The following is a 25,433-nucleotide window of genomic DNA, read 5'->3' as shown; positions in this document are numbered from 1 at the left end:
TTCATTAGGTACTACTGTGTATGGCAGCTTTGGCTGAAAAAGGAGAAAAAAGTTTTTCTAAGGAATCACATTTAGATGGCATTTGACTTTTGTGTGACTGGCCAATCACAAATCAGAGGAGAGTTTTGACGGGGAGTGTGGATGCCCAATGCACAACAGCGACTTGTGAGGGGTGATTGTCAAAGGCCTGAGCACCTTTTGGGGAAGGTTTTCTTTTCCAAAGCCTTTGTGCCTTGAGAAATGGTTTTCCTCTTTTAAAGAAGCCTACCATTTTCAAGAAACTGGAAACAAGGGGAAAACAGGGCCTGTCTTTTAAGAGGAAGTTGCAGTTTTGGCCGGTGCCTGAGCTGCTCACGTTACCGATAATGGAGCTGGGTATAGCTGCAAACCTGCTAAGGGTATGAGAGGAAAGGCAGTGGACTCATTTTGCAGTCCTAGTAAGCCTCTAAGTCAGGGAGCTGTTTCAAATCACAACATTCTATTGATTTCTTTTTAATACCTTCAGCTAACCAAACTCTCAGCCTTTCTCAATAGCGTTTCAAACCTTAAAAGGATCAGAAACACAAGCAGATGAATTCTGTGTGTCATGACTGAAGACTATGAAAGCTTACAAAGTGATTTTCAAACATGACTAAAATTCTGAGTTCAGGAGGTAAGTTACCCTGAACTGCATTAAACTCCTTACCCACCAGTACTGGTTAAAGTCACAGGTGGAGATCATTAGAAAATAAGGAACAGGCATTAATTTTTAAAATGTTGCTTCATCCCCAATATCTTTGTGATCAATATTTGAACACTTCTACTTTTAACTAAGTGGGCAGTAATTTGAGAGGCATGCAGAAAAGCTATTAGCTTCACTAAAGTGAGCAAATTCAGCTCACTTTTGCTGCTGTGTAATGCCTTTTCATGTCTGTTTAGACCACTGTAACTGAGAAGAAATTTGACCCATCTCCCTATTCCCAGTCATTGATTCTATTGGATCAAGGCATACTTTAGAATTACTTCCGAAGTAATCCAAACCATCCATTAAACATGATTTTTAGAACAAAGCTATATTATTCACCACTTTTTACAGTGATGGAGGAAAAAGGTGTATAGAAGGCTCCCTACCTTGTCTCTAGTTTTTTGCCCCATTCACAAAACCAGAAAACAAGGCTTTGCTAAAAAACTGTCTGCAACAAGGATTGAATATCTGTTTATTTTCACAAACCCTATCCCAGCCTGACTGACTCTGCAGGAATTTGGCAAAGATAAGGCCTACTTAGCCTTCAATACTTGGAATAATGTAAAATATGTACAAGTGTCCAATTCCTTATCAGGAGTTATACTGTTGCACTGAGATAGAAACTTTTAAAATAGATTACTCCCTTTTAATGTGTGTTAGTCTGGGTCCTCCAAAATAAGCACTGTTAGTTTGTAATTATTTCTAAAAAAAATGTAAATGCTGAAAGTAAGAACAGAACTAAGCAATTAGGCAAACTTGTGAAGGCAACAAGACAGGAGTATAAGTGTGACCAAAAAATGAATGTGGTTGTAGCAAGAATTGACTCTTCAATGCTTTCATGCCTGGCACTGGCAGAACATCAACCTTTGTGGTAGAACTGGCTACAACAAATTGCTGGTGACAGATATTGTCCTTCATGTGCCCTGAGCTTTCTCCATCCTTCAGGTGTAGGCCTGTCTCCAACTATCCCTGCTTAGACACCTTGCCAATTTTCAAGAGAACATTGCTCTAAAATCTAAAAGGACTCTATAAATATAAAGTCCTTCGTATTCCCCTTTCTTCTAATGGTCCCTCATCTCCCTCAACAATTTGACTGCTTACTGTTCAGCTGCATCGATCAGTTGCTTGTCACATGATCCAAAATCATTCCTGCACTCTCTCTTTTCTACTTGGACATCCATAGTGAAGTCTCTGAGTTTATTGAGCGCTCAGCTTACCTGCCTTTCTGGCTTCTAGTGGACCCCTTTGCTGGATATGAACTGGTGACCGATTCAATCCCATTGCTGCTCGTTTCCTCGTCCCTGCATCTTTGAGCATGGATCACTGCCCTGGCGCCCTAGAGATGCCAGTCATGGTGCTTGGCCTCCACTGAGCAGCACTTCTTCCCTTGTTTCTGCACTCTCAGGTCTCTGTAGTGCTAGAACTCTGCTGTATTCATCAGCTCCTCTTGATTACGGCTATGGATCATCCACTGCTTAATCCCATTGCTCATCCTTCCTTTGTCTTCCAAAGATATTTCTTCCATTTATAGTTACAGACATTATTTCTTCCAGTCCCAAGACCATTGATCCTGTGTTTTGTCCTTTATTTATACCTTGAACTTCTCTTAGCCATTTCTTCCATTGCTGTGTCTTCCGTGCTCTTATACAGAGAATCCATGTGGGCAGGCAGTTTGTGTCCGGCTGCAGCTCATCCTTGCAACTGCATCCCTTCCTATTCTCACCTTGTGGTTTACCAGGAATTTTTACTCTTTGGAGGCCCAATCCTAGCTCATGGCCTAGCTACCTCCTGCTTCACAGGCCCCATAGGAGCAGCTGTCCTCAACCTGTTAGTGAGCACTTGGCTACAAAATCCGTGCTTCATCTTCATCTCCTTAGTCTGTCAGACTGACACCTTCAGCCATGCATTATTATGGGAAGAAGGAGTCTGGTTCTGATTTATGCAAACTTGTGTCACTTGTGTTTGGCCAGAACATCACTCAAATGTCTCAGCCCTTACCGCTGCACACTCTACATCACAGATGAGCCACATTTTTAAGGCTTGCTGTTTACAAGCTGTCACTTCTTGCTGTCTATCAAAGAGCTGCCTCCTGACTCTAATGATGACAGCCTGCAAGACCTTCTTCTTGCTAGATTTCCAAATAAACCAGCCTTCCTCAAATGCATGCCATGTATTCCAGGCTGCTCCTACTCACTTTTGGGACCTTTTACACATGGACCTCCTGTTTTCTGTGCAGGAACATAGGAAAAGAAAGAAAGGCACAAAACTTTTTTTTCTAGTTTCATGTCAGTTTGTAGAAAATAAAGCCTGTGAACTTAAAAATCAAACATTTGCAAGTGGAGGATTGAGTCCTGCCACAGACTAAATCAATATTCGGAGCAGAAACTAGGAAGGATAGATGTTAGTCCAGGAAAGTTTTCTGACTTTTCCTTGACAGAAGAAAAAATCTGCTGTGAGCACTGAAATGTCTCTATCAAGGAGTACTTTCTGAGTGCTTGAAGCATCATAAGATGCATGAGGCAGCGTGTGACACCTCTGCCCTCTATAGGTCTGGAGTGGCGCATTTTGTGTGTGCAACAAGACCTGAACACTATGACTCTAATAGAGCCTTAACTCTACATGTATTATAAAACAAAGGAAAACTCTCTCTCAAGCCAGTGTAAACATCAGGATCTCAATTAGGTCTTTGGCCCTAGTGATGCAGATGTCTGCATGATTATGAGTCTCCCAGAAACAAGAGAACTGGTCTCTATAGGGATGCAAAAAATACTCTTCCACCTTATCTAAAATCACATTTTAAAAAATAAGATCTTGGCAAGTAATTTTGGGACTAGGTAGGTGGCTGGCATAGCTCCGAAAAAGTGCGAGGTACTGTGAATAGCAGAGAGCAGTTCTGCAGCCTAGTGTTGTCTTGTTTTACTCACTGGTGCTAAAGTGTCTAAATCCCAACAAATTCATACTTTTGCATAATGGTGACAGATGGTGTATACATCTATATGGTAATGAGTCCTAGCTTATTTCCTATCACAGGAACATACCAATTCCCAAGGGGGAGATGGCCACAGAGCCACTCCCTCTACCACTCTGTGTTTCTGTACCTTTCGTCCCACTACCAAAGTCAAACAGACCTTCCAATTTTGCAGTGTTGTGATCTCTGCACATAGTGTGTCATTTTAGGCAGACACTTAACTATTAGAACACACAATTATTACAGCAGCATTAGATGATAACATTAAAGAATTGCACTATAGAGAGTAGAGGAAGAAATACACCTTTTGCTGACTTAGCAAAGACTTTCAAAGGTGATTAGTAATTAAAAGCTTTGTGAGAAACTTGCTTTGTTTTCTCCAAGCATGATCCCAGAAGTAGTGTGCAGTAGAGATTCCAGTGTCTTCATCTCTTGGGTGCTGTAGCTGTATCCTTTTTCTTGACAAGCTGCAAACAACTGTTATAATTCTGGTCAGTCAATAACTCAATCTCAGTACTTGTCTGAGGTTGTCCAGTTTGAGCTCCTGCAGTATCTTCCCACTGCAAATAGGGGCCTTTGCTTCTTACATCAACATTAGCTGCATATAAGACCATATTTAAATGTAATACAAAAGAGTGGAGAAAAGGGTCTGTTTGGGTAAAGCTGAGGAAGTTCTGTATTCCTTTAAAATTTAAAGCCTCTGCTGGTGTAATCAAAATGCACTGGATATCAGGCTCCAGGAGGCAAGGTCAGAACAGGCAGAAGTCAGTGGCAGATCACACTTACGGTATCACCTCGGTTCATCTTTTTCCAGTTCAGATGCTGTGGAGTCTCCAACTACACGGACTGGTTCGAAGTGTACAACACGACCCGGGTGCCAGACTCCTGCTGCTTAGAATTCAGTGAGAACTGTGGGCTCCATTCCCCAGGGACCTGGTGGAAAGCGGTGAGTAGCTCTGCGGCACACACGGCAGCAGCTGCCTTGCAGCCCAGGTGAAGGGCAGGCAGTAGGCATTTGCAGGGCTGCACAGATGATAAGCTGTGCACCTCATTCTATCCTAATTTACCTTTCATCAGGTGCTTTCAGAAGGCTTCTGTTGAGCTGTGGCCTTTGACCTCCAAGGAAACCCCCTATTTAGTTATTTTTATGAGCTGGTTTCCTTTCAGTAGGCTCTAAGGTGTTGTTTCACGTTGCAGGTAGGTCCATTCCAACACTGATCTACAGCACAGACTTAGTGACATCCAGCCAGGACATGGCAGGAATGTCCTTTTTAGTGTCCCACCTACTGGGGTCAGTAAAGGCAAACGGTTCATGCACACACAGGCCCTGGAGCAGCAGCTGTAGCTTATCACAGCCCAGGCAGGCCTGAGGCAAGAGGACTGTGAGGGTCTTGAGCACTCTTCTGCCACCAGGAGCTCTCATCAGGGGCCTCCACTGCAGAGAAGAGTGAGAACTGTTTGTTCTGCTGAATTGCCAGCAGCTTCTTTTTTCTTTCTTTTTTTTTTTTTTTTTTTTTTTTTTTTTCATTGAGTTTCTGCACTTGCCTGTAATCAAATTCAAAGCTCCATGGGATAATTTCCCTACAATGGCCTCAGCAAGATCTTTCTGGAACAGATAGAGCCTAAATATGTCTCTGAAATTAGCTCAGCAATTCTTTGTGCTAATTACAGGTAGTGCAATTACACAGGAGGGGTGTGGAGTAAGGCCACCTGATGAAGTGGAATTATAACTAAGTTCTGCTGGTTCTAATGGTTTGGGAAGACAATGAGTAAAGCTCTCTTGGCCACTTTCTAGTGAGATTTCATGTGCATGGATTGGTACTCACAGAGGCTCAGTTCACATCAAACACAGCTTCCTTATACTTCTTGAGTAGCTCCAGATAATTTTTTTTTAATTTAAGGACTGAAAAGTTCTTGTGTTTTATTCAGGGTAGTAGGAAAATCAGTGCAGGTTAACCCTCTGGTTTCTGATGGGCATTAACAGTTCTTGCTTTATACATATGTATAAGCTCCTAACTGAAGGCTGAACGATTTTTGAACATTTACAAGACAGGGGGCCCTTGTTTTTGCACAAGGTTGTCTTACAGACATTATTATTTAAAGAAAGGTTTCACTTGGGCCAATTCCACCCTCTCCAAAACTGGACTAGTAAAATTGGGCTACAGCTACTGCAGAATTTAAAGCATGAAGAAAATAACAGAAGAGTGCCCATACTGCAGTTTGAAATGATGGAAAATGGTATGAAATGGGTCCATGTGTACCAGGAGCAGCTACTGAGCCACTTGCACTGGAACTGTTTGGCTTCATGTGTCTGTATGTATTATAAGCAAGGTTTATTTTCCTGAAATGTGGAGAAAATGAAAGCCTCATTGTAAGGTTCTAACTGCTTCTGGTTGGGTTTTAGAGGGCAAAGAGGACCCAAACCCAGTGCTTGTTTATTTGTGGTAGCTTAACTGCAGCTGGCTACTAAGCCTCACACAGCTGCCTGCTTACTTTCCCACCAGTGGGATCAAGGCGGGAAGAAGAAAAGTAAAAGGGAGAAAAGAGTGGGTTGAGATAAAGACAGTTCAATAGGGAAACCAAAAAAAACATGCTGTGTGTAACCCCTGCTCAACAAGAACAAAAATATCTCCAGGTTATCAACCCTGTGTTCAGGGCAAATCCAAAACACAGCCCCATACCCACCATTGTGAAGAAAATTAACTCTATCCCAGCCAAAACCAGCACAATATTTTTAGTTACTGGCTGGATTTATATGGATCAGTGCTCATGCAGCATTTTGGAGGTGCACTTTTTTGTGTCACTGGGATTAGTACTCCATGTTCAAGCTTCAACCCAAAAATACATTATAGTTGCTCCAGCACTGAAATGATAATCCAGGCTACCTAGCAGCTAGGTGAGATCCCTTTTTTCTCTGGCTGTATATTCCTGGGAGCGTAGAGCTGTATTTATGGCCAATACAATATTCTTGGTTTTTTTTCTTTTTTAGCCTTGCTATGAAACTGTGAAAGTATGGCTCCAGGAAAACTTACTGGCAGTGGGAATCTTCGGATTGTGCACAGCTATGGTGCAGGTACAGTTTAATATCAATTTTCAAATCCTAACTAATTGTAACTTGAGTCACCACAGATTCAGGTATATACTCTGCTCAAACATGTTTTAAATGTTGTAGAATTTTCCTCTACCATCATGCAAAATTAAGTACTTTGAGTTTTACTTTAGTTGAAACACTGTGTACAAAGCACAGAACTAGGAACACTGCACAGTGTTTTATGATGCACTGCAAAGAGCTGGCACTATATCAAGTGGTTTATGTAAGACTGAAACTGGACATGGGAGGGGAGACTGGGCTCCAGACACCTAATCAGAGTAGGATGAACTCCCTTTATGGTGCCTGTATTTGTCCAGTTATTCTCCAGAGAGGGTTTAGGCTAAATAGCCAACTTCAGCATAGTCTAGAGGCAGCTTAAGTCTTCAACCTCAGCCCTCAGGCCCAGGGTAAATTACAAATCAGGATGTGGTGTCCATTAGTCAACCCTGCCAATAAACCTATGCTCCATTACTATGATTGGCATAGACTTGCCTATCAGATTTCTGAGTTCCACTGTGATTTTGGTCAGAGAAGAATCTGTTGTCCATCACTTTGTCTCTTATGTGCCTGTGCCTTTAACCCAGCCTGCTGTGGTTGTTCCAGTTTAAGCACCAGTGGCACAGCCTGAAGATACACAGGTGAAAGTTGTGCTGGACCTCAGGCTGTTCAAAGTCCCTTTCCTAAATTCAGTGAAGATCTAGCTTTAGTTTCCAGCTCCCCCTCTCTCACACTCAACATGCAAACACAAAGGATGGCATTGCTAAGCTAATTTACACTGTGTAACTGCAAATTAACTCATGGTTGTTTGGTTTGGTTGGGTTGTTTTTGTTTTTGTAATTTGCCTAGTATGCCACTAGCAGCAGCAGGAGTGAGCCTGGGATCAGTATTCCACTCACATTCCCAATAATGACAGATTAGGCAGAATGGCACATATCTTACTCTCTCATGTGTCATTTATTGGCTGCAACTTATTAATGCACATGCCTGATGTTTCACAGGCCCAAATTCAGTAGAGTTGTGGGGTTTGTTCCAGTATAATAAGCAGATATGCTTAGAGAAAAAAAGCAGATCATATGGCAGATAGGCAATTTATTACTCTTGTTAATATATTACCATGATTAAAAAACAAAACCAGCTTTTGAGCATCCATTCAGCATTTAGGGTATCCTTAAAGGATACATTAAAAATCCTCAGCAGCCCATGGTCAGAGTCCTTCTCATAAATACCCTAAATATATTAAATTTCTAAGACAATACTATCTTTCTGACAGATAGACATTGCTAATTTGCATGGGAGGAAGCACTTCAAACAATTTAAAAATGCAAATTCGTTTCCCTAGTAAATGCTGTGCAATGCAGGGAAAACACCTCAGAACACAAGAGATCTTCAGTCTGCCTTCCAGCTGCCTGGTGTGAATGAATCTACCTGATGACAAAAGTTTTTGTGTACTGTCACCTAAAATGAACTGGGCCCTCTCTCTTGCTACTGCTTCAGTTGTGTTCTGGCCCATAGCATGTGGCAGTTTTTCATGTTAAACATCTTGGAGAATCATACAGTGACATAATTTGAAGGACATAACAGCACATGCAATAGAAGAATCTTCCTCAGTCGTGCATGCTTCAAATTATAAACCGAGTTCAGCCACCACTGTTTCATTACGTAGCTCTACCTGAAGGTGGATACTTCCAAAAAGCCAGTGCTTGCTATAAACAGCACACCAAAAACCTAATAATCTGATTTAACTGTAGAAGAGTAAGACTTGAGGAAGATTAACAACTTAATAACCATTTTTTCTTCGTAAATATAATTGTCTGTGTGTATTCATATATTCTTTTAAAGTACTCATTAACAGGAACTATTACTCATGTAAAATCTAAATTTGAAGTGGCCAAATTAAGTGCTTAAAACAGAATTCATACCATAAAATTCTCTACCTGGCAGACCTTCATTTCAGTGACAACTCTTAGAGTGGTGTTGGAAAGTAACAAGCACTTAGTACATTCATATAGGTACTTCAGCTGGAAGGAAAATAAGACTCTCCCCCCCATCCCCTTTTGATGAAGTAATCCCCCAGAGGCAGTACAACAGGTCAGTGCTTAGATGGGAGAAGAGCCCCCACCTCCCTGCTGCTTCTCTTGAATAGGCTGAGTAGAAAAACACATCCATTGTTGATGAGGCATTGATGGCCATGATTAATGCATGTTCAGTCTCCAGTGATTCCCCCACAGGGACTTGTGCACACATACACTTGGAAAGGTAAAGTACAGTCGAGTAAACCACAGCATCCACAGGGCCAGGGATTAACCCAGTGTCTCTCAAAACAACAGCTACAGGGACACCCACAGAGTACACACATAGCTGTGGATTGCTACTGTACAATATTTTCAAGCAAAAGGCATCCAATTTTTTTTCAATATACCTCTTCCCAGTATCTGGTGTCTGCCCTTGATGGAGAAATCAACTCTCCCCTGCTCTCACTGTTCATTCTGTAAGACAGCAATATGGATAAGGACAAAAGGCAGACAGACTCTAGGAATAGAAAAAGGACATGAACAGACAAGCAGTGTGTGACATGTCTTCCTGTGTGTGAACAAAAGTAGTGTCATGCTTTTCTCTTTTTTTCTATTTGTTTCAATAAATAGGGGGGGTTTACTTACTGAAAAACGACTGTTTGTTGTTTCTTTTCTCTTAGATTCTTGGACTCACCTTTGCAATGACCATGTATTGTCAGGTAGTCAAGGCAGACACCTACTGTGCATAGATACCATTCCCAATCTTTCTGCTTCTCCTCCAAAGGACACAGGAGAAATCTCCTTCATGCTCATTCATCTGACCTTTTTTTCCCCCCACTTTGTACTATAAACTGTGTATAATGCTATCTTTCTGAAGATTTTGTGAATCACCCCACTTTACTGAAGGAGGAAGAAAAGAAAGAAGTCAGTACTTGAACTGGTACAGGTAAGAAGCAGCCTTGTCTTTAAGCAGAGGAAAACCAAAAAGCAATGGTTCTTTTTCCATGGCCTGTGGCAAGGCAAGAGAGGCTGCTTACAAGGGGCTGACTGCATCCCTTGTTAGGAAAAGATGGCACTGAGGCAACCTCTGCAAAAGCTGCCAGGCTGCCTTCCCGCATTTCCCAGTCTGGAAGAGAGGAAGTAGAAAACAAATGTTCTTCAGCAAGAAGGTACAGAGTAGCTAGGACTGAATGCAATTGTAATTTTACTACAGTTTGCACACAACTAAAATGTCAAGATCAAGCAGCCCTGCCTCCAAGTGTCTCAAGATGATTTTGTAGCCAGGAGAGAATCATCTTCAGAAATACATTGTTTTAAAGGAGTATTTTTAATCTTACACGCCGCAAAGTCAGGCTTTTAATCAGAATCTGTACAGCGAAATCCTGGCTGTTAATGGAAAACAATATTGGACATTGCCTCACTTCCTAATTGCCAGTGGCATATAGATGGTTGACTGCATATGTTATATATATATATTACATTCATAAACACATACTTTTCTGAAAGGAGGTGAAAATACCCAGCATCTAACCTCAGAAAGAGGAAACCTTTCTATTCTATTTTACATTCCAACTGAAATAACCAAGTATTATTTCTTGTACAAGGCACTATCACTTATACCTCTGGGAAACAAGTAATTACTTTCAGCTGTATCTTCATTTCAGTAAACAACTCGTGAGTGGGCTCTCTGTCAGTCTACTATGGTTTTATTTATCATCCTTGTTTCAAGTAAGTCTGCCAAAAAATATCACTCATTTCCATGCTTGAAGATGTGTACAAAGCTGTCAGCTGTTCCTTCCCTGAATGTCACCATTTCATTAATTTACTTTGGGATAACATCATCTGCAGGTATGATAGAGTTTGCCTTGCTGAGGAAAAATCTTTCACACATTGCTCATTTTTCTGAGAGTTATTAAGATTTCAGATGCTTTTATGCTTACCTTTTTTTTCCTCCTAGCTGCACACTGACAACAGCCAAGACCCATCAGTCTCTGTTAGAACTGGAGTCACTTCTTAGTGCTCTTTTTCAGATGCATTTTCCTTCACCTAGCTGCTGGCTAGAATATAATCAACACTTTCTAGAATATCCTGGAATCACAGAAGTATGCAGAAATCAAAACCATTGCTTTCCTTAACCAGGGAACAGCCACTCATTGATAACTGAAGTAATTGATGTAGTACCCTCCTATGCACATCTTCTGGTGATGAGATTAAAAATCAGATGTGTCCTACTGTTCAAACAAATAATTCCCTGCCAGCAAACAGCTCCAGGTAGTGCATGTGTGCCAGGGAGAAGCTGAAGCACCCCAGGGAAAAGACACAGCAGGGAACAGGCACACAGAGCAATGCAGATGGGCTGCTCCCTTCAGCCAGCATTTGAGGAGCTCTCAGCCACTGTCACTTAGAGCAGAAAGCTGACCATGGAGCTGTGTATTCCCAGGAAGATGAGTGCAGCCATTCCTGCAGACTGGAAGCAGGCATCAAGCTCCTAGAGAAAATTACCTTGCTTACAACAGCAGGTCTCAGCTCTGAGTGACATTCTGCATGCTTTGATTTAAAGGCAATTGCCAAATCACAGCCTATTGAACAATCACCCATAACTAACCCTTTTCTGGACCTGCATTATTTGACAGGTTTAGGGTTTTTTTGTCTCTGCTGATTTCCTGCAGTCTTCTCACCCTCAGGCATGAGCTACTCCATATTTTATGGGAAATTGCTTAAGACTGGTGTTTAAAAGAGCAATTATCTTCCAAAATTTCACCCCCATGGGGCATTTACCTGTGTAGGCTAAGATAAAAGTAATGTATTATTTGTGTGCATTTTACGTGGCTTGCCAATCACTATCACAGCAACCTTCCCACCACTGAATGATTTTACTGTTATGCAAACAAGCCCCAACATTCCCAAACTGAGCAAGTAGCCCACACACAGGTGCCCTGTACTCCAAAGCAAGAGGCTGACTTGTGTTGCAATTACCACAGTCCCCCTGCTCTCTGCTTCTTGAGCCCAGGCTGACCTGCAGACTGTCCTGCTCAGCAAAAGATGGTGTAAGATTGTTCCTTCCCTCTCTCTACTCTGTTCTTTTCTTAACCTGCATAGATACAATTCCAGGTTGGCTGTACCATTAGTTCTTGCCTTGGTTTATAGTTTGTACACAGGGATGCTTCTGCTGACAACTCTGAGTTTCTACCGCTGAAAAGCGGCATGACACAGTGATGAATACATTCATAAAACATTGATTTTTTTTTTTGAGACAGATAAAAGGTAGACAAGTCTATTTGTAGTGATCCATGCCATTAAAAATTAACACAAAAACAGCAGGCTGATGATGGTTCAGTTGATGGGAGCAAACCATTGTGCAGAACTCCCACAGAGAGCAACTTTCATCAATTTGCTTGATGGTGGTGTAGGGAAAAGAAAGATCACAAACCCTTCTCCTGTGAGTCTCACAGTAATATGTGCTGAGCTCCTAGAGAATGCTTCTAGACTTCAGCTGAAGCTTCAGTGGAAACAAAATATGAGAAGCAGACTGGAGACAAGTCACATTTTGTGGTTTCCTCTAATCATTTTCCACAGTTTAAGTGTCTTTACAAGATAAACTTCTTTGGTTTTTAAAAACAAGTACCTAAAGAGAGTGTAAGCAACACTCACTTTGTAGATCCCAGTCACTGCAACAAAAACATACAGCTAGGGGAAAAAATGAAACAAAAAACCCACAAACAAACAAAAAACCCCAAGCAGATTAAAAAAAAAAAAACCCAGATCACATATTGCTGCTAATAATTTTTTTTTAAATACTCTTCTTTCACTACCAAGATGCTACTGCAACTTGTTCATAATTTGAACTGGACTATTTTGTATATTTTATGTTAGTAACTCTCTCCACACAGACCAAACAGCTGTTACAGTGCTTACAGCATTACCAGCACAATCCAATTTCATACCTCTGAACACACTGCACATAACAAGCCTCAGACTTACCATATTTTGTTAAGATCACTGCATCCTTTCTCTGCTGACAAGGTCAGAAGATTTTGTGATGTGTAACAGCAGCAATCTTTTTAAAAAGCCCAAAAAGCAAAAAAAAAAAAAAAAAAGTTCCATTTTACACATTAAAATGGTTGATTATATATAAGTAACCTGTAGTACATAATATCCATTTGAAAGGCTGCTGATATTGAATGCAGGCAGAGCAACACAGAAGTCATTCCAATTGCTTCTATTAGTGTCTTGTCACTTTTAGTAAAGCCTTTTATATTATTGTGACTTCTTATCTTTAAACATGAAGGAGGACTCAATACATTTAAATTAAAGACAGAACCAAAGGCAATAAAAGAGCACTCCTAATTTATTCTCATTGCTGTTTCTGCTTAATAACAAGATATGAAGGCACAGGGCATATGACTAACCTACTGCATTCAGCAACATCAGGATTTAGCTTTTTAGATTCAGTCCAGTATACTTTTGGCTTTTCTTTTTCACAATTATTTTAAAAAAAACCAAAAATATATACTTAATAGAATATGGTTTATTTTCCTCTACTGTCACTAGCAGCCAAATCTTATTACTTGTACAAGAGAATTACTTAGCTCTTCATCATACAGTGCACAATCACTGAAATTCACTTCAGTTTCTGTTCTGTGAATAGTTCTTTGGTCTCCCCCCATCAAATTAAACTCATAAAGGTTTATTCTTTGATCAATAATTAGCATTTAAATGCAGCATTGTAGGATTTATAATATGGAGAGAAAGGAACTGCACAGGTAAAAATCCTGTCTTGCATCAGCAACAGGGCTGCTAAGGGAATCCACCCAAACTCTCACTTCTGACAAACTGATGAGAACTGGTCACACTAAGTACAAGTGACTGAGCTGCCTCTTACACCTTCCCAGGGTAGGACAGGAGGTTGTCAGCATGGACAAAGTCACAAAGCCTTTCATTTACCCCTTGGCTTCGGTGTTGTGCTATAAATGTGGCACACCAAAGGTAAGCAACAGAAACCAGCAGTTGATTGTGGCATTTATTTTAAACCCAGACTCTTTATTTACTCTAATTTATCTGCAAGAATTTGCTAAGTGTAAATGATCTGCATAGATACTGAGTTAAACAGTTAGAAAACACGTTGGGACTTGCCATGGGAAATTTGGTTTGGATTCCATTGTGAATTCTCCTCCCTTGTCACTGGTATCTTACCACAGTGGGCAGTCTCCTCTGTTCTTTGGATTTTGTTGCTGAAATTACAATGGTACATTTTTGTGCGTTCATATTAAGAACAAAATTTAAAATATACATTTTATTTTTTAAAAGTTATTAAATATTCTTTAAAGTTTACAACAGAATGTCTTTTGTATTCTTTATAAGCAACTGCACTACAAGCTGAAAAGTGATTCTCTACAGACCAAGAGATGTGTGTGTGGGCAAGTAAACACACACATACTGTATGCAATTTAACAAAACCCTACAGTGTTCTACTTCTTTGTCATTTCTCATTACCTTTGGTTTGACCTATCCTTCCTTACAAATTTATTATTATTTACATGGCTTACCTATTCCCAGGTGAATGTACACCTCTCTTTCCTTTTAAGGGCAGGCAACCTGAAATTATGTGGTAGTCAAAAACAATTCAGAAACTACTGGGAGATGAGGTTTAGTGTTAAAAAAATATTAAGACCCAAACCAAATTATTTTGTGTTCACAACTTGTCTGTTACTGATAACTTTGAAATAAAAGGACTTCTCTTTTTCTGAGGTAGTTGCTTACATTCAGAAATTACATAGTAAAACTTTAAAAATTAACACCAGACTGTTTTTTAATTGAACAACTAGGAACTTGTACTGTGTCAGATCAGAAGAATGTCTGATTAGCCAGGTATGTTATATGCAGTCATGTGTAACACTGCCTTTTTTATACAATTTTGTGTACCCTACACATCAAACACCTTTGCAAGTGAAATTACCTCTAAACTGTGCATTTGGAACAACAACACAAGTGTACTTTTGAAAATGTAATGGGACAAGTAGAGACCCAGAGGTTTTAGAGGTTATTGCAGGAAGCATCATAAAGGATAACCCACATATTTGATGGAAGTTTCTTACAGCTACCTTACTTTAGGAGAGATGTTTACATTACTTGAATTGTCTCAATCCCATTAAGTGCACCACTAGATGGTCTCATCAACCACATCTATCTTTAATCCTTTTCTGACTTTGTGAAACTTTACACTTTAGTCTTGCAGTATAGCAGTGAATGTCACAATTTCTTCATGTTGCATTTCAAATAATCCTTCTTACATGGATTTTAACATGTTGCCTTTCAATTTCATTTACTCATCATTGGTTCTGTTCTTCAGGAATGATAATTTAATGATGCTTGCAGAAATACATGGGTTCAGAGCAGCAGTATTACCTTTATGGCTTAATTTGCCTTTCCAGTAGAGCTTAACCCTGGGTAATTGAGTACCCTATTGATTTTTAAGATCCCATTATTTCAAACAACTAAGCCCAGTGTACCTTCCCCCAGTAGCTATCCCATTTATCTTTGCTTTTGTACTACATGTTGGCATAGACAGAGCTGTTCCTACTTTAATCAACAACTAGATGAGCATTTCACCCCACAATCTGCTATTTTTCCAAAGTACACTTAACACAACCTGGAAATATCAGGCTTAGCTGATTATTCTCGCTGTGTAAAACAAAGTACTTCCTGTCTGCATGGCAATAATTTTCAAAGAAATTTAAGGGCAGCTTATATAGTTTCATCCAAAGTTTTGTCTTGACACATTAAAAGTGCAAAATACAGAGCCCTATGTTTCTTATCTTACCATGCTAAAAACCCCAAACAAATAAGAAATCTGTCATTAATAACTCATCTGGCAAATTCCATTTGAAAGGTAGTTTTTCTGAAATCCTATTAGTCACCTAAGATAAGTCACTTTCCCCTAGGCTTTCTTGTCTCCCCATGTAATAAACTGTTTCCCTGTGGAAATACTGTCTGTTCACTAGAAATCCTAGGGTTTGTTGACCTGCAAGAAGAGCTCAGTTTACATTCCTCCCTCCAAGAGCCAGAAAACATTCACTATCAAATCTACACCAGTGTGTGTTAAACAGCTAAAGAGAAGTTCTCTGTCTTAGGATGAGGGTATTTAATGAAGAAATAGCTGATCACTTGAACTGATTTCTCAAACAAGTCCCTGGTATCTTTTATGCAGAAATCATTTAGGCAGAGCAGAATATTTTGTTACTACAGAATTGCGTAACAGAGACTTCCCTGTACTTGCAATTAAAGAATAATTTGAAAGGATGGGATAATTATCCACTATAAACTTTCCCTTATATTCCTATGGCACTGCTCTTTAAGAGTATAGTTCAAATCACAGGCAACAATATAAAACATAAAACTGTATATAATTAAAGGCATAGAAAAAAATCTATAGAAAGGAAAGTACAGCATAATAAACTCCCAACTGTTAATGTATATTGCATGTGTCTATGTCTCATATGGACAGTGACAAGATTCTCAGGTGTAAAGTATTCATCCTAAAGATTAACTAAAATTTACTGGAGAAATACAGGGATTTTGGGAACTGGTTTCTTGAAGTCTATTCAGATGCACCTCATTATCTCCCTCCTACACAAATGCCTTTCTTTGGCCATTAAGTTTAAGTCTATCACCGCTCCAGCCCTTCCACCTCCACCATTTAAATCTGCTTTTCTGCACACAAAAATGTATAATCAGTCACAGCCCCAGTGTGCCAAATGTGGAGGGGATTCAGTTGTTTGACTGTATAAATTTTAGTGCCCAATGGTAAGACACGTTAGGTGGCTTTATGAAATTCAGGTTTGATACTGAGTTAGGAGACCACAGTGTCTACAGAATAGAGCAGAATAAGTACTGTGACAGAAATTAATGCATTCTGGTTCTGGACCTATGTAGTGACTGAATCTGAATTGTTCTTAATGTCCTCAGTTCCTTGATGCAAGCCTGCAAATGGCTAAACAAGCACTGTTACCAAGCAGAACTGTCACTGGCTGCTTAGCATGCTCCAGACAGACTAATGCTGCAGGGATTTTTTCTCCATTTTTTTAAACCCAGTTTACCTTGGAAACTTGTTCAGTGTTATTGTATCAGCTGCAATTAACGGATTCTGATGTTATATCTCAGCTTGAATAATAGGTACTGTGGTAAAAAATTGCCTCATCTTAGAAAATATGCATTTTTTTATTCTTTTGAAATGCTCACCTGCACCCATGCACTCTTAAGGTGACTGGGGCAGCATATGAATCCCTCTAGTTTGTACTGTGGCAGCCCAACTGTCCAAGACAACTTTTATTCTATTAAAAAAAAAAAAAAAAAAAAAAAAAAAAGTGCAAAAGTGTGTTTGTGTAATTCTCAGATCTCTCATTTTCAGGCTGTCATTTCTCAAGGAACAAACCCTCTCCCACCCTTAAGGGAGTTAGAGCTGTTTGCAAACTCAGTTAGGATGAAGCATTTGCAAATACTCCAGGTAAAGAGCACTCCTGCATGGAGCTGGTTCTCATGCTTTTTTGGAACTCCACCTCTCACTCTGTAATCCAATCCCAGGTCTCTTGTCACAGTCAAAGCCACCAAAAGCTTTGTTGTAATCTCAGAACACCACACAGCCTCCCTCCCTCCCTCCCCACTGATGGCCCCCTCTGTTAATGTCATATGAAAGCCAAGCTGGCATTAGTTGAACAGGGGGGCTGTATGGAAGTACAGGGCAAACTCTTTGGGTAAATTCTTCATGCTGTAAGCTCAGCTGCAGGAACTGGACACACAAATATGTTAGAAACAGTAATATATCCCCTTAGAGGTGCTTTGACTATTCTGGTGAGCAGTTAAGTTTTGGTTTCTCAAGAGTTGCCTCAAAAGCTCATGATTGAAAACACTCCTACTTTTGGGGGAAGGACAGAAATTTTGAACTCAGACCTGTGCACAACAGAAAGAATTACGGATTTGCAAAGGCAAACACAAGAGAGTACATAGACTGAATTGATATGTCATATAATTACTAACTCACTTTCCCTAAACAAAGTAATTCACCAGCTTGGAAGTACAGCTTGTTGTCATGGAACTTGCTTGATATTTGGTGCTAATAAAAATTGAAGTTTTAAATCTCCCTGTGAAGTCCGTGCATTGAAGTTCTTCCCTATTAAACACCTTCTTATTCCTGACTGTGCACCACAGCTGGTTACCCTGACACAAAACATCTTCATTATCAAAAGGTCCTTTGAAATAAGTGCTCACAGGTTTCAAAGAAGAATTATCACAGGAAAAACTGGCACAATTAAAAGCTTGCTGTAAATCACACTCTCTTTTTCCTGATGGAATCAAGACTTCATGTACATTCAAAAAAATCTATGTGCATGTGTTTTTCTCCAAACTCAGATATTCCAATGCAAGCAATCTTTATTATGGGTGGCACAGGACTCCAATTTATCCCAATAGCTGCACCAGGAACAGTGAGAAAGAAAAGGGAAAATAAAAATGACAGGCATGAAAAAAATATAAATTAAGATTAATAGAAAAGGTTGGAAACGGACAAGAGACCTGAGCGGACTGGTTTTCCCCACTGTAAGGTACAAAGATAGAGCAGCATCCCATAAAACATGTGGTGAGCCCATTCAGAACAGGCCCTGTGTCCTGTTCCAATGCTTTCCTGTTCTCTTCAGGCTGAAATCCCTAATATTCCCTTCCTAGGTGCAGCAGGTTTACCAAGCTAGTGAAGGACATAGGAATACTCACATCAACAGCTATAAAGGGTACAGACACTGATTTCTCTTACATCTGCCAAATTTCAGTTCTTCCAGCCTAGCAGTCCAGGGAGAAGTGGTATTGAATTTATATATAATTTAGACATTATTGAAAAAATGTTGAGAATGATGGACTGCTGGATGAAGTAGCTGAGCCACTATCAATCATATTTGAGATATATAGCAGTGCAGTAAAGTTCCCAGTGACTGGAAAAGAGGGAACATAACCCCCATTTTTATAAAGGGAAAAGGGGGATACCTGGAGAACTACAGGCCCATCAGTCTCACCTCACTGCTCAGCAAAATCATGGAGCAGATCCTCCTGGAAAATATGCTAAGGCACATGGAAAATAAGGATATGTCTGGGGGACAGCAAACACGGCTTCACTAAGGGAAAATTGTGCCTGATAAATCCGGTGGCCTTCTCTGGTGGGCTTACAGAGGTGGATAAGGGAAGAGTGACTGACATGACCTACCCAGATTTGTACAAAGCTTGACACTGTCCTGCACAACAGTCTTGTCTCTAAACTGGAGAGAGACTGGTTTGATGGATGGACCACTCAGTGGATAAGCAACCAGCTAGATGACAACTCTCCAAGTCCAAAAGGAGACCAGCGAAGAGTGGTGTTCCTTGGGGGTCCAGGAGGACTGTTGGGATCAGCACGGTTCAACATCTTTGTCAGCAGTGTGGGCAGTGGGATCAAGTCACCCTCAGCAAGACTGCAGACAACACACTGGAGAGAAGAGGGGCCTGGACAGGCTGGAGACATGGGCCCATGGGAACCTCAGGAAGTTCAGCAAAGCCAAGCACAACCGAGTCAGGGAAATCCTGACAGCTGGGCAAACACAAATACAAATACAGGACTGAAAGCAGCCTTGAGGAGAAGGAGTTCAGTGCTCTTGACAAGAAGCTCAACAGAACCTGGCAACGTACTTTTGTATCCCGGAAAGAAAAGCAGGGCAGTCAGCAGGTTGAGAGAGCTGATTCTCTCTCTATTCCACTCTAGTGAGATCCCACCTGTAGTACTGCATCCAGCTCTGGGGTTCCTGGCATAAAAAGGACATGGACCTGCTTGAACAGGTCCAGAGGAGGCCACAAAGATGCTCAGAGGGCTCAAGCACATCTCCTGTGAGGACAAGGCTGAGAGAGTTGGGATTTTCAGGCTGGAGAAGAAATAGGTATTAGAAATAAATTCTTGAGGGTGGTGAGGCCACTGAGGGTGGTGAGGCACTGAAACATATTGTTCAGAGGAGTTAATGGATACCCCATCCCTGGAAAGCCAGGCTGAATGGGACTGTGAGCAGCCTGATCCAGAGGAAGGTGTCCCTGGCTCATGGTCAAGGGGTTAGAATTAGATAATCTTAAAGGTCCTTTCCAACCCAAACCATTCTATGATTTAAAAGAACTGGTGATCGTGTCACAGGTGATCTGTCACAGCTGTGCTGTCACTGTTACATGGAGCAGAGTATCCTGCAACTGAAAAAGCTTTCTTAGTATCAGTGCAACTACACAGAACACAAGAGTATCCAGCTACTCAGACCTAGTGCTGAACAACTGACTACCCTGGTGCCTTACATGCACAACTAGCTCTGGTGAAGTATTAAGAGAAATTCAGGATAACACTGCCACTCTCAGTGCTGATGATGCAAGCTTATTTCATTTTCATTTTAATTTAGTGAGCTCTCACTGAAATAAAGATTCCCTGAAAGCTTTATAGCATGAAGTGAAATGGCAAATTAAATTGAAATTGAGATAATCCCCAGAAATGTATACAAAATTAAAGCAACTCAAAGTCTAGACACCTTTCATACGGCAAGTTCTTATAGAAATTAGAAAAAGCAATCTCCTATAATTCTCAAGCTTTTCAATCTGTCTGAAGACATCCCAGAATGCACCACATTGTGTCTACACTATCATTGCAGTGGGACTATGCAGATCTTTATCAGAGAATGAAGTACTATTGAAATGGGTTACATGAACCCAAAGCACCAGAGAATTTCACATACAGGAGTTTAAAAAAACCCTATTTCCTCTGTCTACTTTATTGAGATCACATATCACAAATGTCCACGTAGTTTTCACTTCAGTGTTTTCAAACAGCAATATTTGCTTGTTTGAAAGCCTAAGCAAGATCTCTGTTCAAGTAGGAAAGTTGCTCAGCTCTGCAATTTTAGTTTTTCAAGTCTGTGTAAAACTGTTTCTGCAGCAAAAATATGATAAGTGAAAACCCAAAAGGAGTCACTCTCTTGGTGTACAGATGTACACAGAAGGAATATAAGCCCCAGGAATGAAAGTAGATTTCCCAGTAGGCAAAGTTGAGCTGTAGTTTCAGTTAAGTCTTCAGTGAAATTTTTGAAGCAGAGAATATGATGATACCCCAGGGAAACTGCACAACCACAATACTGATGCATATTTAAAGATTATCATTCAGGGCTTTTAAATCGAGCCCTATGTTTCCATTAATCCACTGAGCTGCCAGCCCAATCTCACACTGGCAGGCTCACTGCTCTCCAACAATTGAGAGCTTATTAAATATTAAGGTCTTAATCTTAAGTACTTCTGTTTGAGAAATTCTAAACAGCACACATAAGATAAACATTTTCTCACTAATATATAAATATACATATATATATACACAGAGACAGAGCGAGCAGTATTAGATAAAGGCCTATGTCCCCAAACTAGCAGGAGAATTGTATAATAAATCCATTCATTTTAAAGCAGCCCATGTATCCCCACAGTCAAATCCCCTTCCAGTTGTCTAGACCCAGCTTTCACAGGTTTGCCTCTGAAGGACAAAAGCTCACCTCTCTTCTGGCCTTGAAATGCCAGCTTAGGAACTAGAAAGATGATCACAGCAGGATTCACACTATTCTAATAATGCTACACTACAGGTAAAGAGCAAAACAAATAGTTCTAAATGTAGTGGGACCAGAAGCATGTCTTGTACTTGATCTCTCTGACTTTCCATTCCATTATTTTTAAAAGCATTCAGCTAAGATAGCTTTTGCTTAAACATTAGGCTAAAATGCATAAGCTGAATGTGTATCCAGTACAAGATTTTCTGAAAAATAATTTTCTACCTAACAGGGACAGGGGTCATCTGGTCAGATGCTTTACTTTCCTCTTCTATTTCAGAAGGATCTCTATAGATGCAGAACAACTTGGGGTGGGCTGGGAAAAACCAGGAAAGCTTTTGGTTGATATTTCCAGATTTTCATACTATTAAGGCTTTCCATTAGACCAAACAGTAGAAGAGATGGTGACTGGGAAAATGGTCAGCGGCAAATGAGGGTCCTGTTTCAGGATTTCTCTTCTGAAAAGGAGCCAGGGAGTACCCACAGGGTGCTGAAATGCCGCTTGCCTCTTACACAGAAGATCTGTAGTGCAAGCACTGCTGCCCCCTGAAGCAGGCCTGTGCGGTGTGGCTTGTTACACTGACTGTGGAGACAAGTCTTTCCCAGATCACAGAATTCCTTTGCCTTCTTTCTCTGCACCCTTCTCTTCAACCAGAGCTTTCTGCTGGAACCAGACCTGCTCCTCTCCTCCCAGCATCATCATTGCCCTGAGGGCTGGCACGCTGAAACCTCTCTGCCAGGAGTCAGTCACATCGGTTACTCCACAAACAAACTTCAATTTCCCTTTCTAGATGAGCTCAGATATCAAACAATGGTCAGGCATTACACCACAGGAGCAAAATGCAGATCTTGCCAAGAAATGAAAGATACTGTGCTTAGAGACTGCGTGTACACATGCAAACCTAGAGACGAATCAAAACTAGAATAATGTAATTAGTGCTGAGGTAAAACACAATGAAGCAAAACACCAAGCAGCTGCCTGAGGCTCTTTCAGCAGGGACCCCAGCACCCTGTCCTGCTCTATGCCAGTGGACATGGTTATCACATGGTCACTGTCATTGCCATTACAATATTTACACATGGACCCAAGAGAGCAAAACCAATACACTCACAAAAAAATGTTCCATTATTTTCTCAGATCTCTAAATGCAAACTACCATTTGGATCCATTTTGGCCAGAGGTTTAGCTGAGACTCAGCCTCCTATTTCCCTGACCCATGGCATCTACAGGGCCATCAGCATGGGGCAAAGTACTTTCAGTTCCTGATATCCACAAATAACATTTTAGAAAAGCAATTTATGCAGTTAAAGTGCAATAAAGAAAGGAGGTACTGGGGGCTAGAAAACATATAAGGCTTCAAAACCCCTGGAACAGATAATACAGCATGCAGAATTATGCGAGTAATTTTGTACTGCAAGTCAATCCCTTTATTAAAACGGGATTACAACAACCACAGCATTTGGTGTCATTCACACACACATAACCCATGTATTAATTCTTGAATATGCAAAACTCAGTTTGGGGTGATATGCAGCTGCAGTCTGCTTGTCTTGTCTCCCCCTCGCCCAAGCTTTTTACCAACAAGAATGTCAGTAGCTCAGATTTCGATTTCTAAAGGAATGGGGGTTTAACATTTACCCAGAACTCTGTGAATGTTTGTCCTTCCTTCACTAGTGGTCCATATGGCTAGAAAATTGCAGGGTCTGCAGTGAGACAAAGTTTAAAATAAAGAAATGATATTCAAACCCCTTGTAAGACCTACAGGCCAGTCCTTGAAACAATACAGATTTGATAATGAAATGTTCTTCTATTTATCAAGAGGGTTTTTTTTTCTATGAGCTACTTTGGATTGTTCATGCTGTATTCCATACCTGAATACCTATTTTATAAAGACAGTCTTTAGAAATACCAACAACACATGCTCACAAATGGTACTTTATGTAAAAACACAGAAACATTTTAATGAAGAAAACACTTGAGGTGAAAAATAGCTTGAAGAAACGTAATGTGTTATTTAGGAAAGCACAGGAAGGAATTATTCTGATAATCTGAAGCACAATCCATGACTCATTAAATAAAAATCAGCTTTTCAGCTTATTTCTAAATAAATTTTTTTATAATCTTGTCTCTTCATAAGTAAGCCAAATTTTCCTTGCCATAAATTCTATTCCAATAATAATGATAAACGATTGAGACACTTATCAGGACACAGGTAATCTGGAAGCTACACCAAATATCCTTCCTCAGGGTGATGCACATTTGGTGGGCTATTAATGGAATCCTTTCAGCTGAGCATCACAGTTTTTACACAGTTTTGTCTGGCAGAAAGCAAAGTGAAAGAAAAGCACTGCATGGAGAGATACTCCAAGGACTTACCAGGTGCTGGTGCTTTTGGTGCTGCACTTCCAGACCACTCCAGTACAACCAGAAATTCAAAACCAGTTTCCTGGGCAGGGAGTCAAGCCATTCTCCTCCTGCTCTGTTAGTGGGTGCAGTCAGTCTGAGGAACAGATCCCCATCACCAGGAAGAAACTCCCCACTTAAGTGCCTGACACCTGCACTGTAGAATGCTTCACAATAAGCAAAGCTTTCATTATTTTGGGGTTGCCCTGAAATTAGAAGTAAATTCTTTCAGATGCCACTATTTACTTCCAGAAAAGCCCCAAGTGAGTTATTTAATGCTGCCTGTGCAAATAACCTTAAACCCCTTTTTTATTACAAAAATAGCATTATTAATAAAAAATGGCTAAGCTACACAACTTCATGGCATTGCTCTGTTCTCAGAAGTGGTTTTATTGTGCAGAACCAAAATCTACTCTTCCATTCCAAAAAATTGTTTTAAACTTCCTGCAGGATGGGAGAAAGGCATTACTATTTTTTGATTCCTCATATTCTTTCTGAGTCTACACAAGATGAAGCAGAATTATGTTTTCTTTTGAGAGTCATCAAAAGAGCTGCAGTCAAGCTGAGCTGCACTGTTAAATTCTGTTTTAATTAGAAACAACAAAAATCCTTGAAAACAAATGGGCTCCCAGATATGCAAGTCAGTGGCAAAATGGGGCCTGTGGAATCTTTAAGCAGCAATGGTCCCTGAACAACAACAGTGACTGAATGCCAGCAGAGGACAAAAAACAAAAACCTTTCACTTTCAGAGAAAACAGCTTGGAAATGAAAGCTGACCAGCAGTTTGACTCAGACATCAAACACAGAGACCAAAAATTCAGTCTTGAAAGAGAGAAGTATATCCCCTGAAGCACATACACAAGCAAGTTTAAAAAGGACAAGGTTAGTCTTGAAAACATTATCCACTGCAGCCCCTGCTCCTTTTTGTCTTTTCAGCTTACACAGACAACCTGCAGAAAGACCAGGTCAAGATGGAGAGAAGAGGCTTCAGAGTAACAATTCACCTTATGTCAGGAGGACTAACACACCATTTTGGTCCCTTTGAAATGTATAATCAGTGACATCATGACTAGGAAAACATTCAGGCCTTTTAAAGATCCAGCTACCCTCTGTGGCTCTATGACTTATTGCAGTGGTTATTTCCTCCACCTGACTGCATGCTGTACAAATTACTATTTCCACTTAGGCTTTGCATAACAACTTGTCTCTGTATCTACAAGCAAAGCCATTTTTCCTCAGTGTGTGGTGCTGAGGGGAAGGACTCATCAGTTCCCACAGAACCACTCAGAATGACAGCATGCTCTGGTCACTCTGACATGCACAGAACCCCAGCTTGTTGCCAGCAGACTGTTCTGCAGTGAGTGATTTTGAGAAGACCCTCAGAGTGTCAGTGATGAAGAGACTGTACTTTGCTCTGGTTTGCTCAACTCAGCAGCAGGGTCTAGCCAGCATGTAGTGGGTGGCAGAATCATAGAATACCCACAGCTGAAAGGGACCCACAAGAATAATCGAAGCCCAGCTCCTATCCCTGCACAGCACAGTTCCCAGAGTCACACCATGTGCCTGAGGGTTTTGCCCAAATGCTTCTTGAACTCCTTCAGGCTT

At 40.5% G+C, this 25,433-nt stretch overlaps 1 protein-coding gene across 8 annotated transcripts in view; it reads left to right on the top strand.

The window, feature by feature from the left end:
- Positions 1-17,931, top strand: part of TSPAN4 (tetraspanin 4) — a 417,482-nt gene extending 399,551 nt beyond the window's left edge. For 7 of the 8 annotated variants that reach the window (XM_030275480.4, XM_072929804.1, XM_072929806.1 and 4 more), the window contains 3 exons: positions 4,507-4,638; positions 6,682-6,765; positions 9,476-17,931. In XM_030275480.4, coding sequence (XP_030131340.1) covers positions 4,507-4,638; positions 6,682-6,765; positions 9,476-9,544 — 285 coding nt within the window. In that variant the 3' untranslated portion in view covers positions 9,545-17,931. Of the gene's footprint in view, positions 1-4,506; positions 4,639-6,681; positions 6,766-8,122; positions 9,443-9,475 lie in introns of those variants that run through there. The other variant, XM_072929803.1, reaches the window with a different exon arrangement.
- The last annotated feature ends 7,502 nt before the right edge of the window (positions 17,932-25,433 follow it).

The sequence above is a fragment of the Taeniopygia guttata genome, chromosome 5, assembly GCF_048771995.1.
Source record: "Taeniopygia guttata chromosome 5, bTaeGut7.mat, whole genome shotgun sequence".
Classification (NCBI taxonomy): Eukaryota; Metazoa; Chordata; class Aves; order Passeriformes; family Estrildidae; genus Taeniopygia; species Taeniopygia guttata.
This window is presented reverse-complemented; position numbering and strand designations above follow the sequence as displayed.